This window comes from Scyliorhinus canicula, chromosome 6, assembly GCF_902713615.1.
Source record: "Scyliorhinus canicula chromosome 6, sScyCan1.1, whole genome shotgun sequence".
Lineage (NCBI taxonomy): Eukaryota > Metazoa > Chordata > Chondrichthyes > Carcharhiniformes > Scyliorhinidae > Scyliorhinus > Scyliorhinus canicula.
Window position 1 is genome coordinate 150,303,557 of NC_052151.1, and position 19,052 is coordinate 150,322,608.

The window sequence follows — 19,052 nt, forward strand, 5'->3', positions numbered from 1 at the left end:
CTAAGCACCTACCTCTCACATAGACACAAACACTTTGCTTCACATCATTCAGCTCAGTATTGTCACAACATTTGAAGAACCCTGAAAAGTAGGAAGAGGATAGCCAGGGACCATGGGGGAAATCTGCACATGGAGTCGGAGGATATTGGTGATAATCGAATACTGCACATCTGTCTTCTGTCAGGGGAAGGAGGATGTAGGTACAGAATTCAGAGAGAGGGACTGTGAGATTCTTGAATGCTTCGACATAGGGAGTGAGGTAGTATTGAGGTTTTTGCAGATTTAAAAGTAGGCAAGTCCCCAGGTCCAGATAATCTGTATCCCAGGCTGCTGTGGGGGGCAAGGCTGGAAATTACAGGGGCCCTGACCCAAATCTTTAATTCCTCCCCGGCAACAGGAGAGGTGCCAAAGGATTGGAGGGCAGCTAATCTGGTTCCACTTTTCAAAAAGGGTGATAGAGATAAACCAGGGAAATACAGTCCAGCGAGTCTCACATCAGTGGTAAGGAAACTATGAGAGAAAATTTTGAAGGATAAAATTAATCTCCACCTGGAGAGGCAAGGTTTGATCAGGAATAGTCAGCATGGCTTTGTCAGAGGGTTTAATTTTTCGAGAACGTGATTGGGTGTGTAGATGAGGGTAGTGCCGTTTATGTAGTTTATATGGATTTCAGCTAAGCCTTTGACAAGTCCCCACATGGAAGACTGCTAAAGAAGGTAAAAGCACATGTGATCCAGGGTAACTCAGCAAGTTGTATGCAAAGCTGGCTTGGTATTAGGAGACAGAGGGTGGTGGTAGAAGGCTGTTTGTGCGGCTGGAGGTCGGTATCCAGCGGCATACCACAGGGATCAGTGCTAGGTCCCTTTTTGTTCATGATATTTATAAATGATATAGATCAGAATATTGTGGAGAGGGAGACTGGGAGGATAATAAGTAAGATTGCAGATGACACAAAGTTTGGCAGGGTGGTTAATAGTGAGGAAGAAGGGGCAGCACGGTGGCACAGTGGTTTGCGCTGCTGCCTCATGGCACCGAGGTCCCAGGTTCGGTCCCAGCCCTGAGTAACTGTCCATGTGGAGTTTGCACATTCTCCCCGTGTTTGCGTGGGTTTCGCCCCCACAACCCAAAGATGTGCAGGGTAGGTGGATTGGCCACGCTAAATTGCCCCTTAATTGAAAAAAATGAATTGGGTATGCTTAATTTATTTATTGTTTTAAAATAGTGAGGAAAAAGGCCTCAGGTTGCAGGAAGATAGAGACAGGTTGGTCAGATGGGCAGATTTAAATTAACCCAGAAAAGTGCACAAAGGAGTAATCAATGAATGACAGAACACTAGGAAGCTCAGAGGAACAGAGGGATCTTGGAGTGCTTGTCCACAGATCCCTAAAGGAAGACGACATGCGGGACAGTTGTCTTTATCATTTGTGGCACAGATTATAAGAGTAGAGAAGTTATATTGGAGCTCTTTGGTTAGGCCACAGCTGGAATACTGTGCGCAGTTATGGCTGCCTCACTATAGGAAGGACGTGACTGCACTGGAGAGGGTGCAGAGGAGATTAACAATGATGTTGCCTAGGATGGAGCATTTGAGCTATGAGTGGGGCTGGATAGGCTCAGATTGTTTATTGTAGAGCAGAGAAGGCTGAAGGGGAACCCGATTAAGGTGTATAAGATTATGACGAGTATGGACAGGGTGGATAGGAAGCCGCTGCTCTCCTTCGTTGAAGAGGTTTTTGATTATTGCCAGTACATTGAATGTGTTATGCAACAATGCACTTCTGGTCCCGGATCACAGAATGATCAGCTATTTGATATGCCCAAATTTCTATGGCTATGGCGAACACTGACTGCTGCCTAATGATATTTTTTAAGTTTTGCTCATCAGCTAACGACCATCAGAGGAGCAGTACTGATTAGATTCTGTATTCCACAATAGATTCATGGAATGCTACATCACAGAAACAAGCTATCTGATCTATCAAGCCTTTGCAGGTGCTTTTCTCCACTTAAACCTGGGTCGAATCCTACTCTCTGCCATGTAATTTCTTATCTATTTCTCACACGCCATTGTTGTCATAAAACCCTGAAACTCACCATTGCACATCCTGTGGGAACATTTAAGTATTTGAAAAGCAATAATTAATACGCAAGAATACATGTATATCAAAATCCCATGAGATGATGATAGGAATATTTTAAATATTTACCTCATTCTATCAAAGGCATACTCCTCTGAACTCACAGTGGGCATTCGAATGTGGAGATCGGTAGGAAAGCCAAACACCTGTTGATGAAACAAAACATAAGAAACATAGCATGAAAAAGGCCACTCCGGTCATGACTACACTCATGCAAAAACTAGTACTTTGTGTCCTATCATGGACTTTAATTTGTTTAATTGTCTGAGGGACCTTCTACTCAAAATTTTATCCTGACCCTCAGGTAAATGATAAGCACATAACTTATGATGTCCAAAGTTGTGCAGGTTAGGTGGATTGGCTATGCTAAATTGCTCTTAGGTTCGTTGGGGTTGCTGGGTTACGGGATAGGGTGGTGGTATGGGCTTAGGTAGGGTGCTCTTTCCAAGAGCTGGTACTCGATGGGCTGAATGGCCTCCTTCTGCACTGAAAAAATTCTTTGATTCTACGATAACCTATTTTGTTGAAGCACAAGTATTATTCACCTGGTCTCAGCAATTTTAACTGGATCATCATCAGCAAGAAAGTACAGACTAACTTTATGCATGCAGTAGTTTTCAATTTAATGCAACAAAGCATTTTTTTTGCAGAAGCCTTCTAACACATTCATCATTAAATTCAGCAAGGAATCGTTCCCCCCACCTACCCCCTTCCCCCAATCGCACCTTAATTAGCATCAGACTAATTCTGATCCACAAGCAGGCTGATGCTGGTGATTCATTTAAATTATTTATCATCCTTTATATCATCAACACTCTTGATGGGAACCAGAGCGCTAGCTTAAAAGGTGTAATAACTGAAGGGGAAAAAGTGAAGGAAAATAAGAGAACAACATCACCCTGTCTGCTCAAATGCAGTGGTTTGAAGTGTATTTGTTTTAGCGGCAGGAGTATAGCAGGGAAGGCAGATGAAGTTAAGAGCACTGATTAGTACTTGGAGCAATGATATTGTGGCGATCATAGAAACGCGGTTAAAGGAAGGGCAGGTTTTATTTTCTTCTTTTTCTAAAGTTAGAGTACCCAATTCATTTTTTCCAACTAAGGGGTAATTTAGCGTGGCCAATCCACCTACCCTACAATCTTTGAGTTGTGGGGGCGAAACCCACGCAAACACGGGGAGAATGTGCAAACTCCACATGGACAGTTACTCAGGGCTGGGATCGAACCTGGGACCTCGGTGCCATGAGGCAGCAGTGCAAACTGTATCCCAAAGCTTTTTATTCATATGCAAAAAGCAAAAGGGTGGCCAGGGAAAGGATTGGACCACTTAAGGACAGTGGGGGGAATCTATGTGTTGAGCTCGAGGAACTGGATGAACTAAATGAGTACTTTGCATCCGAATTTACCAAAGAAAAGGACTTTGTGGAAGATGATTCTTGAATAGGGTGTGTGGATAGTCTGAGTCATGTTGCCCTCCATTAATTACTTATAACGGAAATACTAACTTTTAATAAGAACCTTGGTGTCAATTGTGAGTGGATTTGTCTGACATTGACAGGCACCGACACCCTCGACCACCTACCTACCATCTACCTGTCCCCTATCACCAGCAATGCAGCCACCATCATTGGTGGTATTGGGTGTTTTAAAAGATATTAAGGTAGATACGTCTCCTGAGCTGATGCATTTATCCGAGAATACGGAGGGAGGAAAGGGAGGAAATTGCTGGGACCTTGATTGACATCTTTGTATCCTCATTGGTTACAGGCAAAACCTCAAGAGGGTTGGAGAATAGCTAATAGGGTACAGCTGTTTAAGAAAGGTAGCAGGGATAATCCAGAAAACTATAGGCCGGTGAGCCTCACGTCGGTAGTAGGTAAATTGCAGAGAATTCTCAGGGACAGGATTTATATCCATTTGGAAACAAATAGACTCATAAGCGATAGACAGCATGGTTTTGTGAAGGGGAGGTCATGCCTCACTAACTTGATCATGTTTTTTGAGGAGGTGACAAAGATGATTGATGATGGGAGGGCGGTGGATGTTGTTTACATGGAATTGGGTAAAGCCTTTGACAAGGTGCCTCATGGCAGACTGGTACAAAAGGTGAAGTTGCAGGGGATCAGAGGTGAGGTGGCAAGATGGCTCTGTCACAGAAGGCAGAGGTAGTGTTGAGGATTGTCAGAAGATACAGCACAACATTAATAGGTTGGAGACTTGGGCAGAGAAATGACAAATGGAGTTTAAGCCGGACGCATGTGGGGTAATGCATTTTGGTAGGTCTAACATAGAGGGGAAATATACAGAAATGGCAAAACTCTTAGGAATATACAAAGTCAGAGAGACCTGGGCATACAGGTCCACAGATCTTCGAAAGTGGCAACACAAGTGTGATGTGTTAGGCGGGTTGGTTTGACGTTGACTGCAACTGGATGCAGGGATGCGAGAAACAAACGTCTAACACCGGAGATGATCCAACACTGTTTTATTTAAACTAAGAACGGCTGCACATGTTCAGCTGTGGGTTGACACTCTACTAATCCTACTGACGACCTTTTACTGGCCTGACTAGATTTATTAGCTACCACATGGCAATAATGTCCACTGACCTGTGCACTCTGACTGTCTCAGTGTCTGGGTCCCGAAAAGAGCGGGAGTCTTAATGCCCTGTGAGCTTTATAGTGGTGGTGTCTTGTCTGGTGATTGGTTGTTCTGTGTTGTGTGTTCATTGGTCGTCCTGTGTGTCAATCACTGCCTGTCAATCACTGCCTGTTTGCATCTCATTCTATACATGAGTGGATATTATGACAAAGTGAACACGGTAGTCAAGAAAGCATATGGAATGCTGGCCTTCATTGGACGGGGCATCGAGGATAAAAATTGGCAAAGCATGCTGCAGTTGGCTAGAACCTTGGTAAGGCCGCACTTGGAATATTGCGCACAATTCTGGTTTCCACACTACCAGAAGGATGTGGAGGCTTTGGAAGGGGTGCAGAGGAGGTTTACCAGGATGTTGCCTGGTCTGGAGGGCGTTAGCTTTGTGGAGAGGCTGAATAGACTCAGACTGTTTTCATTAGAACGACAGAGGTTGAGGGGTGACCTGATAGAGGTCTACAAGATTATGAGAGGCATGAATAGAGTGGATGGGTAGGCACTCTTTCCCAGGGTGGAGGGGTCAGTCACCAGGGGGCATAATTTAAGGTTCGTGGGGCAAAATTTAGAGGAGATGCGCAAGGCAGGCTTATTTATTTATTTATTTATTGCAGAGAGGGTGGTGAATGCTGGAACATGCTGCCAGGAGAGTTGTGGAAGCAGATACATTAACGGCGTTCAAAAAGCATCTCGACAAATAAATGGATAGGATGGGTATACAGGGATACGGCACTAGGAAGTGCGGAGGGTTTTGGCCAAGGGTGGCATCATAAGACATACATGACCGGTACAGGCTTGTGTTTGGGTATGTACGACTTGCTCACCCAGGATAAACACCCAAACGTGTTTATATTTGTGCTTAAAGGTATTGCTCCATTCCTGAGCAAGGCTGTGCACTGATGGTACTGTGTCAGTTTAGTTCTGTTGGGAGCATTCTTCTTTATGAGTGGGATTGGAGCCCCATTCCAGGACTTTCAGCAAATAATCTGGGCAACACTGTTGCACTGTCAAAGGTACCATATTTCAAATAAAAATGGTGAGATTAGTTTCCTACTTGCAGAGCCCTCTAGACATGGAAGATTTTGTGACATTATTTAATGAAAAGCAGGCATTTCTCTGCCTATTTCCTCCCACCGCTAAAATTTCTTTATCGCATTGACATTTTTGGAGACTACGGAGCAAAATAGTTGTTGAATTTGCTCACATGGCAACGGTGACTGCACTTCAGGGAGAAAGAATCAATGCAAGCTTTTACCTTCTCGAGGTAGTATAGAATTACAGAGTGGGCTATAATTTCCCCTCTCCATAATTTCAACAAAAATGCAGATGGAACTATGAAACAGAAAAACACCTTATACTCATGAGTACTTTTTCACTTAAAATCAACAAATCACGGTAGCATGGTGGTTAGCATCAATGCTTCACAGCTCCAGGGTCCCAGGTTCGATTCCCGGCTGGGTCACTGTCTGTGTGGAGTCTGCACGTCCTCCCTGTGTGTGCTTGGGTTTCCTCCGGGTGCTCCGGTTTCCTCCCACAGTCCAAAGATGTGCGGGTTAGGTGGATTGGCCATGCTAAATTGCCCGTAGTGTAAGGTTAATGGGGGGATTGTTGGGTTACGGGTATACGGGTTACGTGGGTTTAAAGTAGGGTGATCATTGTTCGGCACAACATCGAGGGCCGAAGGGCCTGTTCTGTGCTGTACTGTTCTATGTTCTATGTTCTAAGGTAAATATACACCCACACTATTGTAATTCCTCTTCCCATCAGTTGAGCAGCACCTTGTGTACCAGCTAATGTATTCTGCTTGTATGCTTACCAGCCTGCAATTATTCTCCCAAACATTCTTAGATTGGAAAAATCACAGGTTGGTGAGAACTAGAGCAGAAAGACCAGCTTGTTTATCAAGTTAGTCTTTTAATCTGAAGTTCTGTTTGGGTCCTAGAGAGGATCTGATATCAATGTGTTGTCACAGCCTTTTATCCTGGTCTCTATCCCAATTTGTTAACAGTGCTGAGGTTAGGATGGCATGGTGGTGCTGTGATTAGCACTGCTGCCTCACGGTGCCAAGGACCCAGGCTAGACCTGGCCCCGGGTCACTGTCCATGTGGAGTTTGCGCATTCTCCCAGTGTCTGGGAGGAGAATTGGCCACACTAAAATTGCCCCTTAATTTCTATAAACGGTGGCAGCCTTTTCTGGACTTCCTGGCTCAAAGATAGGTATCTTGGTCAATAGCAGCAGCAACCCGGGGGGTGGGGGGGCTCCTTATTATAGTTTCTATTTTTTTTTCCCGCTACGGTTATGTAACTTAACATTGTGTTAATTTAAGTTGTTGTTAATATGTTGGGTTGTTCATTGAGGAGGAGCGAAGGTTCATGATTGTTGTCATTATTGTTATTGTTAGTATTTTAGTATGGTTTGATGTTGTTGTATAAATTCAAAATTTTTCAATAAACATTATTAAAAAAAAAAATTGCCCCTCAACTGGGAAAAAGAAAATTAAATGCAACAGTGCTGAGGTGAGGGCAGCACGGTGGTGCAATGGGTTAGCCCTGCTGTCTCACGGCTTCGAGGTCCCAGGTTCGATCCCGGCTCTGGGTCACTGTCTATGTGGAGTTTGCACGGGTTTCGCCCCCACAACCCAAAGATGTGCAGGGTAGGTGGATTGGCCTCGCTAAATTGCCCTTCAATTGATAAAGAATAAAGAATTGGGCACGCAAAAGTTTAAAAAAAAGTGCCGAGGTTAAAACACCAGCGTGACTCTCACATGGATATTTCTTTTTTTTTTGCTAATGACAGCCATTTCAGAATTTCTGAAATTGAGAAATATAGGAAGTAGGAGTAGGCCATTTGGCCCTTTGAGCCTGCTCCATTCATTAGGATCATGGCTGATCATCCAACTCAGTAACCAGTTTCCATTTTTCATTTTCCCCTCATATCCTTTGATCCCTTTAATAATAATAATATTTATTAGTGTCACATGTAGCCTTACATTAACACTGCAATGAAGTTACTGTGAAAAGCCCCTAGTCGCCACACTCCGGCACCTGTTTGGGTACACAGAGGGAGAATTCAGAATGTCCAATTCACCGAACATCAAGTCTGTCGGGACTTCGTGGGAGAACCTGGAGGAAACCCACGCAGACACAGGGAGAATGTGTAGACTCCACAGACAGTGATTCAAGCCGGGAATCGAACCTGGGACCCTGACGCTGTGAAACAACAGTGCTAACCACTGTGCTACCGTGCCACCCATACTTAGCCCGAATAACTATATCAAACTCCGTTTTGGCCTCCACAGCTTTTTGTGGTAGTGAATTCTACACGTCCACCACTCTCTGGGTGAAGAAATTTCTTCTTGCCTCAGACCAAAATCATGTACCTTAGATTGCAACCCCTGATTCTGGACTCCTCCTGGCTTACTGCATCTGCCCTGTCAGAATTTTACAGGTTCTATGAGATCCTCATTCATACTTCTATATTCCAGCAAATATAATCCTAACCAACTCAATCTCTCCCACCATCCCAGGAATCAGTTGGTAAACCTTCACTGCACTTCCAAAATGGAAAGAACATCCTCCCTCAGATAAGGAGACCAAAACTGCGCATAATAGCCCAGGTGTTGTCTCACCAAGGCCCTGTAGAATTGCAGCAAGACATCCCTGCTTCTGTACTCAGATCCTCTCGCTGAAGGCCAACACACCATTTGCCTTCTTGACCACCTGCTGCACCTGCATGCTTACTTTCAGCGACTGGTGGGCAAGGACAATTGTGGTACATTCCCCTCTCTCAATTTACAGCCAGTCAGATACTCTGCCTTCCTGTTTTGCTACCAAAGTGGATAACCTCACATTTTCCACATTATACTGCATCTCCCATGCATTTGTCCACTCGCGTCCAAATCACCCAAAGCATCTCTGCATCCTCCATACAGCTCACCTTCCCACCCAGTTTTGTGTCATTTACAAATTTGGATATATTAAGTTTGGTTCCCTCATTTAAATCATTAATATAGATTGTGGGATAGCCGGGGTCCTAGCACTGATCCCTGTGTCCCCATTAGTTACTGCTTGCCACTTGGTAAAAGACTCATTTATTCCCACTCCTTGTTTGCCTATCTGCCAACAGTTTTCTATCCATCTCAATACACTATCCCCAATCCCATGAACGTTAATTGTATTTTAAAAATTTGTTTAAATATGGACAAAGAGACAAAGCCTCAAAAGTAGTACAGGCCATCAATAAGATTGAAAACAAGAAGAAATGTGAAGAAACGGTTAGTTATATATGATTTGAAGGAACAAAACTTCCCATTTTAAACACATGGGGATAGAAATTCACTGTGGACAATTGTGTAAAATGAGTGGTATCACATCTGCCACCTGTTATGGATCCTGCTCAATATTCAGTTCCATCAACTAAAAAAAATTTGTATTTCTACAACGTCATTCACACCCCAAGGGCATCCCAAAGTGCTTTATAGCCAATAAACAACTGGTTAAATGTTGTAAGATAGGAAACGGGGCAACCAATTTGGACACGGCAAGCTCCCCCAAACGGCAATGGGATAACAAATAAATAATGTTTGCGCGAAATCAAAACAGAAAATGCTGGAGATACTCAGCAGGTCAGGAGAGAAACAGAGTTAACATTTCAGGTCAATGAACCTTCAGAACTGTTCTGATGAAAGGTATTCACCAACCCAACATTAGTTCTGTTTCTCTCGCCACAGAAACTGCCCAGCCTGCTGAGTATTTCCAGCATTTTCTGATTTTGCGGTTGAGGGGTAAATGTCAGCAAAGACTCCAGAGAAGACACTCCTGTTCTTAAAAATAGTACAATGGCGTCTTTCACCTCTCAAGGAGGAAATGGAGCACCTTGATTGAACATTTCAGCTGACAAGCGACACGTCAGACCGTGAAAAATCACTCAAGTACTGTGCAGGAGTGTCAGCCTAGAATTTGTGCTCCAAGTTCTGGAGTGTGTCTTGAACCCACAATCTCTTGATTAAAGAGAGAGTGCTACCAACTGAGCTCTTGTGGCTCTGTAGGTAAAACTGCAAAAGTCATTTGCACTTCTGCTAAAGTAAAGTATACATTATTCGGAATCCCAAACACCATCAGCTCACCAACTCACAAATGTACTTAAATTTAAGTTATGGTGAGGTATAAAACGGGACAAAATACAGAATAGGATTCTCTATACAGCAACACGTGAACCGCGAGACATGATCGCGTGTCAGACGAAAATCGAGGCCGGCTCCCGAGGGAATGCCATGCTCCGGAGCCTCGACAGTGGTGTGAATACGTTCCATGCTACATGTACATTCAAAACGGTTGGCATATCGTTAACAGGCCCGTTGCAGTATTCTCCAGATCTCCTGCGATGCTTCATTCTGTCAGGAGGAATTACCGACGGAGAGGTTCATTTGTGGTCCAGCTGGGCGTGGAGTAGCAGGGGGTGACAGGGGATGGGCTGTGGGGTTGGGGAGTCCCTACAGGACCAGGGTGCCCTGGCACGGACCACCATTGCTGCGGGCTGCAAGACAGCCATCCTACTTCGCATCCCACTGACTGCTCACCGTGGCCCATTGTGTAAAGCGACACTGGATGTATAGGTGTGCCCGCACCCTGCCAGCCCCCTCCCTCCACCCTACCAACCACCCCCCCCCCCCCCCCCCCCAAAACTGGGCACCACCCGCTGGTGGGATATCATGCGGCCCACCCAAGTGGAACGCACATGATAGCCCCTACAGGAGAGTGCCGGACGGGGGTCGCAGGAATGTACCGCTGGCATGGGTAGCGGCAGCCATCAATACCCCTGTGGGCATGGATGGGTGCAGAGGCCAGAGGTCCCCACCATGCCAGGCACTGACAGGGCCAGGGGGAACGAAAGAAAAGAGGGGAAACGTGGGGCAGCGTCTGAAGTATGGGCTGGGGCCACCGGTCATAGAACATCACCAATTCAGTCCCGGCATTGGCACTTAGCCTCTGAAATGGAGAATTCACACCCCCCCCACCTGAGTTTCTCTGGATTATCGCTAATATACAGTGACGTTGTAAGAGTCCTTCCTATTTATTTGTTTGTTCCCATTTATATTATTTTTGGTCTGTGGACTCAGATAGTGGATAGCTAGTGGCATTTCTTTTCCTATTTAATTATAATTACTGTTAGTAATAAAAGGTTACTTATGTTTAAATTTGATAAACCTGGTGACTAGTCAATTTAACTCAACCAAAGCCACGGGTATTAATATAAAATCTAATTTCACCTGTATGGTCAAGTGGGGCTGGAATTAACCATGCACTAGCCCAGGGTGTTGTGACAACATAACAACATGGACAAATTAGAAGAGATAATATCCATGTTTGGTCATACCTCCTTATGTGGCTTGGTGTCATACTTTGCTTTATCATGCTGAGTGCTTTCGGACACATTGTATGTGAAAGGTGCTATATAAACGCAAGTTGTTGAAGACTTGGAAGTATTTTTTTTTCATATTCAGTGTACTACATTCATATGTAGTGTGTTATTTATCTGTAACTGTGGTAGACAGAAACCACTGTAATGGTTAAAGATGCTTAGTGGCTATATAATCTATAATAATCTTATTATTCTCATCTATCGCTAAATGGTTGCGTTAAAGGCTGTAATTGAAATTACTGGTCAGACTAGGAAAGTTCTAGTTAATTACAGGCTTGCTCTATGTGATGGGGTAATTGTTCTATGCTATGAAATAGAACATAAAAGTATTTAATAGCTCAAAAACACTCGGCACAATAACAACTTGCATTTAGGAAAACACCCCAAGGCACTTCATTAAAAAAAAATCGACACCAAACCACATAATGAGATGTTTGAACAGATGATCAAAAGCTTGGTTAAAGACATAGGCTTTAAGTAGCATCTTAAAGTGGTGGAATTGCAGAGAGGTTTAGGGAGCGGGTTACAGAACATAAAGTCGAGGTAGCTGATGGCATGGCTATTGATGGTGGAGTGATTAAAATTAATGTGCAACACATCAGAATTAGAGGGTGCAGGTGATTGTCGAGCTAGAGGAGGCCACAGAAATGGTGATGGGAGAAAATAGGAGGGTCTGAAAACACAGATGAGAATTTTCAAATGGTTGAATGCTAATGTGATGGTACACATAGGGCGAGTGGGTGGATGGAATGGTGCAAGTTGGATCCAGGCAGCAGACTTTTCATCAGCTCAAGCTTATGTAGAACGAAAGATGACAAAGGCTCATTCAGAGTTAGGGGAAATGGGATACAGGGAAATTTGGCTGTCTGGATACAGAATTGGCTGGCCAAAAGAAGACAGTGAGTGGTAGTGGGTGGAAAGTATTCCGCCTGGAGGTCAGTGACCAGTGGTGTCCCGCAGGGATATATCCTGGAACCTCTGCTCTTTGTGGTTTTTATAAATGACTTGGATGAGGAAGTGGAAGGGTGGGTTAGTAAGTTTGCCGATGACATGAAGGTTGGTGGAGTTGTAGATAGTGTTGAGGGCTGGTGCAGGTTACAACAGGACATCGACAGGATGCAGAGCTGGGCTGAGAAGTGGCAGATGGAGTTCAACCTAGGTAAATGTGAAGTGATTCGTTTTGGAAAGTTGAATTTGAATGCTGAAATCAGGGTTAAAGGCAGGATTCTTGGAAGTGAGGAGGAACAGAGGGATCTTGGGGTCCACGTACATAGATCCCTCAAAGTTGCCGCCCAGGGTTGTTAAGAAGGCATATGGTGTGTTGGCTTTCATTAACAGGGGAATTGAGTATAAGAGCCGCGAGGTTTTGCTTTATAAAACCCTGGTTAGACCACACTTGGGATATTATGTCCAGTTCTGGTCACCTCATTATAGGAAGGATGTGGATGCTTTGGAGCTGGTGCAGAGGAGATTTACCAGGATGCTGCCTGGACTGGAGGGCATGTCTCATGAAGAAAGGTTGAGGGAGCTAGGGCTTTTCTCACTGGAGCGAAGAAGGAAGAGAGGTGACTTTATAGAGGTGTACAAGGTGATGAGAGGCATGGATAGAGTGGATAGCCAGAGACTTTTCTCCAGGGCGGAAATGGCATGAGGGGTCATAATTTTAAGGTGATTGGAGGAAGGTATAGGGGAGACGTCAGAGGTAGGTTCTTAACACAGAGAATGATGGGTGTGTGGATGCACTGCCAGCAGAGGTGGTAGAGTCAGAGTCATTAGGAAATGTAAGCGACTCTTGGACAGGCACAAGGACAGCAGTAAATTGAAGGGGTGTCGGTTAGGTTGATCTTGGGTTTGGATAAATGGTTGGCACAACATCGTGGGCTGAAGGGCCTGTACTGTGCTGTTTTATGCTCTAAAGTGGCCAGAATCACCCCATTTCTATTGTGATGTCTCAAACATATCTACATTCCATCTTGCCAGGCCCGCACCCTTTCATCTTTTTTTCTCTCTACTTAATTGTCCTGGAACTCATTTAACACCATGTTTTTTTCCCCACTTTTTGTCTTCCAATTTGTATTGCGAGCAGATCTAGTAACCCTAGTTGCACGGTGGCACAGTGGTTGGCACTGCTGCCTCACAGCGTAAAGGATAAGTTATGGCCTTTAGAGACTCTGTGTGGAGTTTGCACATTCACTCCGTATCTGTGTGGGATTCCTCTGGGTGCTCCGATTTCTGCTTATAGTCCAAAGAAGTGCAGGTTAAGTGGGGTTATGGGGATAGGGTGGGGAGTGGGCGCTCTTTCGGAGGGTCGGTGCAGACTCAATGGGCTGAATGGAATTTTTCTGCACTGTAAAAATTCTATAGCTGATACTTTTCCATTACAGCCAATGGTAGCAACGTCATTCAAACTATAATCAAACTTGATCAACTGAAATTTCTTTTTACACACAGGGGCGCTACATTTGTAAAATAATTGTAAAATAGGCATGAATGCACAATACCAAATTGGTTTCTCTGGATTCCAGACAATTATGGCTTTATAATTTAACAGTTAAAGAATGGAGATAAAAACCCAGCCCAATTCAGTTAGAAAAAATGAAATTTGATAACAGCGTACAAGAACAGGAATTGCTGGAAAAACTTAACTGGCAGCATCTGTGGAGAGACAGGGTTAACATTTCAAGCCCGTGTGTTTCTCTCTCCACAGATGCTGTCAGACCTGCTCAGTTTTTCCAGTATTTCCTGTTTTTATTTCAAATTTCCAGCATCCACAGTATTTTAATTTTAGAAAACAGCCTACTTTATTACATAATAACAGCCTACACTTAACATTTATACAAACAAGCATTTCTTTCCAAGAGATCTTTAAAACAGAAATTATAAGCCTCCTACTTTATTAATTTTACCACATTCAGTGATGAATCATTTTTTAAAGGCGTGACTTTCACACAAGCATTAAACACCTTTTTTTGAGCGAGCGTGTATGACTATGTTTTTTTTGATATTTTTATTCTCCACCTTTTTCACATTTTCTCCCAAATTTGCACCCACCAACAATAAACAGTAATCAGTAACGAATATAATGTCAATCCCAATCCCCATATCAATAACAACGATCCCATCCTCCCACCAAACACCAAACAGTATTCCGCATGTTCACATAAATAAATTACCGAAAGGAATCACCACTAGTCACCATTAACACACACCGCCCCGCCTCCCCCCAGCCAAACCCCCCCCCCCCCCAAACTAATGTTTGACGTTATCCAGTTCTTGAAAGTGCAAAATGAATAATGCCCATGAATTGTAGAACCCCTCCATCCTTCCCCTCAGTTCAAACTTAACCTTCTCAAGAGTCAAGAATTCCAGCAGGTCCCCCCGCCATGCCAGGGCACAGGGTGGGGCGGTTGCTCTCCAGCCCATCAGGATCCGCCTTCGGGCAATCAACGAGGTGAAGGCTACAACATCTGCCTCCGCACCCGTTTCCAAACCCGGCTGGTCCAACACACCGAACGTGGCCTCCCAAGGGTCCAGTTTCACCACTTTAACCCTAACAAACCTCCTTCCAGTAATCCTCTAGCTTTGGACAGGACCAAAACATATGAATGTGATTAGCCAGCCCTGCCGCCACCCCACCCCCCCCGGCAACATTCACACACATCTTCTACCCCTTCAAAGAATAAGCTCATCCTCACCCTTGTGAGGTATGCTCTATATACCACCTTCAGCTGTATCAGCTCCAACCTCGCGCACGAGGTGGAGGCATTCATTCTCCGGAGCACCTCACACCAGAACCCCTCCTCCATACCCTCTCCCAACTCTTCCTCCCACTTTGCTTTGACCCCTTCCAGTGGTGCCTTCTCCTCTTCCAAAATAGCTCCGTAAAACACCGACACTACCCTGTTCTCCAGTCCCCCTGTCGTCAGCACCTCCTCCAGCAATGTGGAGGCTGGCTCCACCGGGAAGCTCTGTATCTCTTTCCTACAAAATTTCGAACCTGCATGTATCTAAACATTTCCCCCTGCTCCAGCCCATACTTGGCCTCTAGCTGCTTCAATCCTGCAAACCAACCCCCAAGAAACAAACCTTTTAGTGTCTTAATCCCCTTCTCCTTCCATTTCCGAAAATTTCCATCCCACTTCCCTGGCTGAAATCTGTGGTTCCCCCGAATCGGCATTTCCCTTGACCCTGCCCCCAACCCGAAGTGTTGGCGAAACTGCCTCCAAATTCTCAATGAAGCTATTATTACCGGACTCCCAGAGTATTTCCCCGGGGCCATCGGGAGCGGCGCTGTGCTAGCGCCTTCAATCCCGACCCCCTACACAAACTCTCCTCCATTCTGACCCACTGGGAATCAACCCCTCTGACCCAGCTCTGCACCTTTACCACATTCACTGCCCAATAATAATACTTCAGGTTCGGAAGACCCAAATCCCCTGTCTGCTTTCCCCTCTGTAGCAGCATCTTTCTCACTCTGGCCATCTTCCCTCCCCATATGAGTGAGATAATCATTCCTTCAGTGTCTCTGAAAAATGCCTTGTGTGCTGACTATGTTAACTGACTCCTAGATTTACACTTTGCCTGCCCCACCAAGCAGAAAGGTACTCTGTAATAGGTGCATATGGTCACCACAAAGCATGATTTTGTGGATTAAAATCATGTGCCCCAGGGCAACTTGAAAACTGTCCCAATTGAAATTGATACTGGCCATTCCCACTTCCATTGATTTACCGATCACTGAAAAAATTCAGTAACCAGATGACATGGCACATTAAGATTCACCTTCAACTAATAATGCTGCAAGGAGTGGTATGTTCCATGGTCCATTAGAACACCACTTCTTGGCACAATGGGACATTGGTTCCATTCCCCCATCAAATTCTGCAGAGTTCTCAATCTGTCATGTTGCTGTGGGGCAACATCAGCGAGGGGGTAACATTAGCAAGGGTAGAAATCAAGACATCCAAAACCTGCTGCTACACACTTCGTAGCACAAACTCAGGTTGGTACTAACACAGAGGACTGAGAGCTGATCATCTTTGATCCGTCCTCAAGTTAAAATACAGGAACATCGGGCGGAATTCTCCGCTCCCGGGAAAAATCGGGAAGGCCGCTGTGAACTCGGCCGAGTTTCACGATGGCCTCGGAGGCCGCTCCTCTTACCGTATTCACCCCCACCCGGGGGGGCTAGGAGCGGAGCTCCGTTATTCTCGGCGGCCGGGCCTTGACGCTTGCGTCAAGGCGGCGCGACGAGAATGACGCGGCCGGCGCGCCTAAGTGACGTCAGCCGCGCATCCGCAGGTTGGCCGGCTCCAACCCGCGCATGCGCGGCTGATGTCACGATGGCTGACGGCTCAAACCCGCGCATGCGCGGTGGCCGACTTCCCCTCTGCTGCCCCGCAAGACGTGGCGGTTTGATCTTGCGGGGTGGCGGAGGGGAAAGAGTCCGTCGCTTTGAGACGCCGGCCCGACGATCGGTGGGCCAATCCCCTCCCGAGCACGGCCGTGGTGCTTACTCCCCTCTCCGCCCCCTACAAGCTTCAAACGGGCCTTTGGCACCCATGTTCACGACGGCAGCGACCAGGTGTGGTTGCCGCCGTCGTGAAGCATTCGCGAACGGCAGGCCGCTCGGCCCATCCGGGTCGGAGAATCGCCGGTCGCCGTGAAAAACGGCGAGCGCCGATTCTTCCGAGCGGTGTGTGGGAGAATCGCGGGGGGGCGCCAGGGGGGCGTGAAATGAGTCGCCCGGCCCTCCTGCGATTCTCCCACCCGGCGTGGGGAGCAGAGAATTGCGCCCATTATTCCATCATAAAGGAGATCAATAAATAAGTCACATCGTGTCATGCAGTAAATAAGTAAACAACTGGTTTACCTCTTGAGGGCCTTCCTTGAAGGTTTCTGTGAAGGTGGTGTCCGGAGTTCTTCTTTGTGACTGTGCAGTTGAGGCAAAATGGTCACCGTGGGGGTTTCGGTCATAGATGACCGAGCGCTCGGGAAGCTGGCTGCAGTACGATGCTGGTGGCATTCCCACTGAAAAGTTATTCGGGTTCATTTCAGTTTTAATGGAATGGGTCGGTACTGTTGTGACAGAGACAGTGACAGTAGTGTCTGGGGTTGTAAACTGATTTACTTTGTCGTGTCCTACGGAGTGGCCAGGCAACACCAAATTGACAGGCAAAACTCTCAGTTGCTGCACTCTACTGTCTGCCGTGGAAATGACCGGGTGATCCGTTGCAGATGGCACGCAATTCCTTGAAAAGACAAGATGGTGGTTTCATAGGCACAGTAATACAACAGTAGAAAACCACTCAAACATTTAATATGACTTCTCAACTTGACCTAACTCTCTCTCAAAATGTGCAGCTCTATTTTCAGGATAAATTTTGACTTGGGAGGATGTGCTGGTCAGCTACATATTCTGGCAGAGATAGAACATAGAACATAGAACAGTACAGCACAGAACAGGCCCTTCGGCCCTCGATGTTGTGCCGAGAAATGATCACCCAACTTAAACCCACGTAACCCGTATACCCGTAACCCAACAATCCCCCCATTAACCTTACACTACGGGCAATTTAGCATGGCCAATCCACCTAACCCGCACATCTTTGGACTGTGGGAGGAAACCGGAGCACCCGGAGGAAACCCACGCACACACGGGGAGGACGTGCAGACTCCACACAGACAGTGACCCAGCCGGGAATCGAACCTGGGACCCTGGAGCTGTGAAGCATTGATGCTAACCACCATGCTACCGTGAGGCCCTAAATGCCCCCCCCCTGTAGGTACAGTTTAGTAAGTCCAGCTGTAGGGCACTTTTAAAATGGTGGTGGCTGCATTGCTGGTGATAGGGGACAGGTAGATGGTAGGTAGGTGGTCGAGGGTGTCGGTGCCTGTCAATGTCAGACAAATCCACTCACAATTGACACCAAGGTTCTTATTAAAAGTTAGTATTTCCGTTATAAGTAATTAATGGAGGGCAGCATGGTGGCACAAGTAGTTAGCACAGTTGCCTCACAGCACCGAGGTCCCAGGTTTGATCCCGGCTCTGGGTCACTGTCTGGGTGAAGTTTGCACATTCTCCCAGTGTCTCCGTGGGTTTCGCCCCATAACCCAAAGATGTGCAGGGTAGGTTGATTGGCCATGCTAAATTGTCCCTTAATTGGGAAAAATGAATTGGATACGCTAAAAAAAAATTTTTTTTAAAGTAATTAATTAAAGGAAGAGTCATGAAGCGGAAGGTTTTAACAATCTGAAGTTCAAAATGTAACAAAATCATTATTTTTGTTTTGCAAGTCCAGCATGTCGCAAAGACTTGTGGAGCAATCTAGGAAGAGAAGCAGAGCATGGCAATGATGACATGTAAATTAATGAAAATATCAAATCTGAAAGGAGGGGGAGAAACAATGGGCAAGGTTCAAGGTTTTAATCTTCCAAGGCAGGAAGCGAGAGTTGGGAAATTTCCAAACACGGCTAGCCTGCCTTGGGGAGAAAGTGCCTGCAATTTGGTGGTGGTGGGGTGGGGGGGGAGAAAGAGAGAACACCGACACCAATTGGCCTACTGAAAATGACTTGGAGACACCTATTGCTATCTGATCTATAATGTCAATTTCATGTTTTGTCACACATGATAGAGGTTTCAGTTGCTTGCAGGTTCGGTTATTGACACTTGTAAAGGGTCTGGATGATTGACACTTTCATTGGGCTGTAATAAAAGCTTTTTTTGAATAAATTACCATTTTTTAAACACAATTTGTCACTACAGGGTTCAATGGCTCCTTGGGTGAAGTGCCATAGCTTGGCAGACGGTGTGAGCAGCTGTTGCCTGGCATGGGTAAGACC

The 19,052-nt window shown here is 45.7% G+C and overlaps 1 protein-coding gene across 1 annotated transcript in view; it reads right to left on the reverse strand.

The window, feature by feature from the left end:
- LOC119967569 (grainyhead-like protein 1 homolog) overlaps positions 1–19,052 on the reverse strand; it is a 133,915-nt gene that overhangs the window by 82,982 nt on the left and 31,881 nt on the right. Inside the window, exons 5-6 of the mRNA XM_038800273.1 lie at positions 17,083–17,461; positions 2,208–2,284 (exon numbers count right to left, since the gene is read on the reverse strand). Of these exons, the coding sequence (XP_038656201.1) occupies positions 2,208–2,284; positions 17,083–17,461 (456 nt within the window). The remainder of the gene's footprint in view (positions 1–2,207; positions 2,285–17,082; positions 17,462–19,052) is intronic.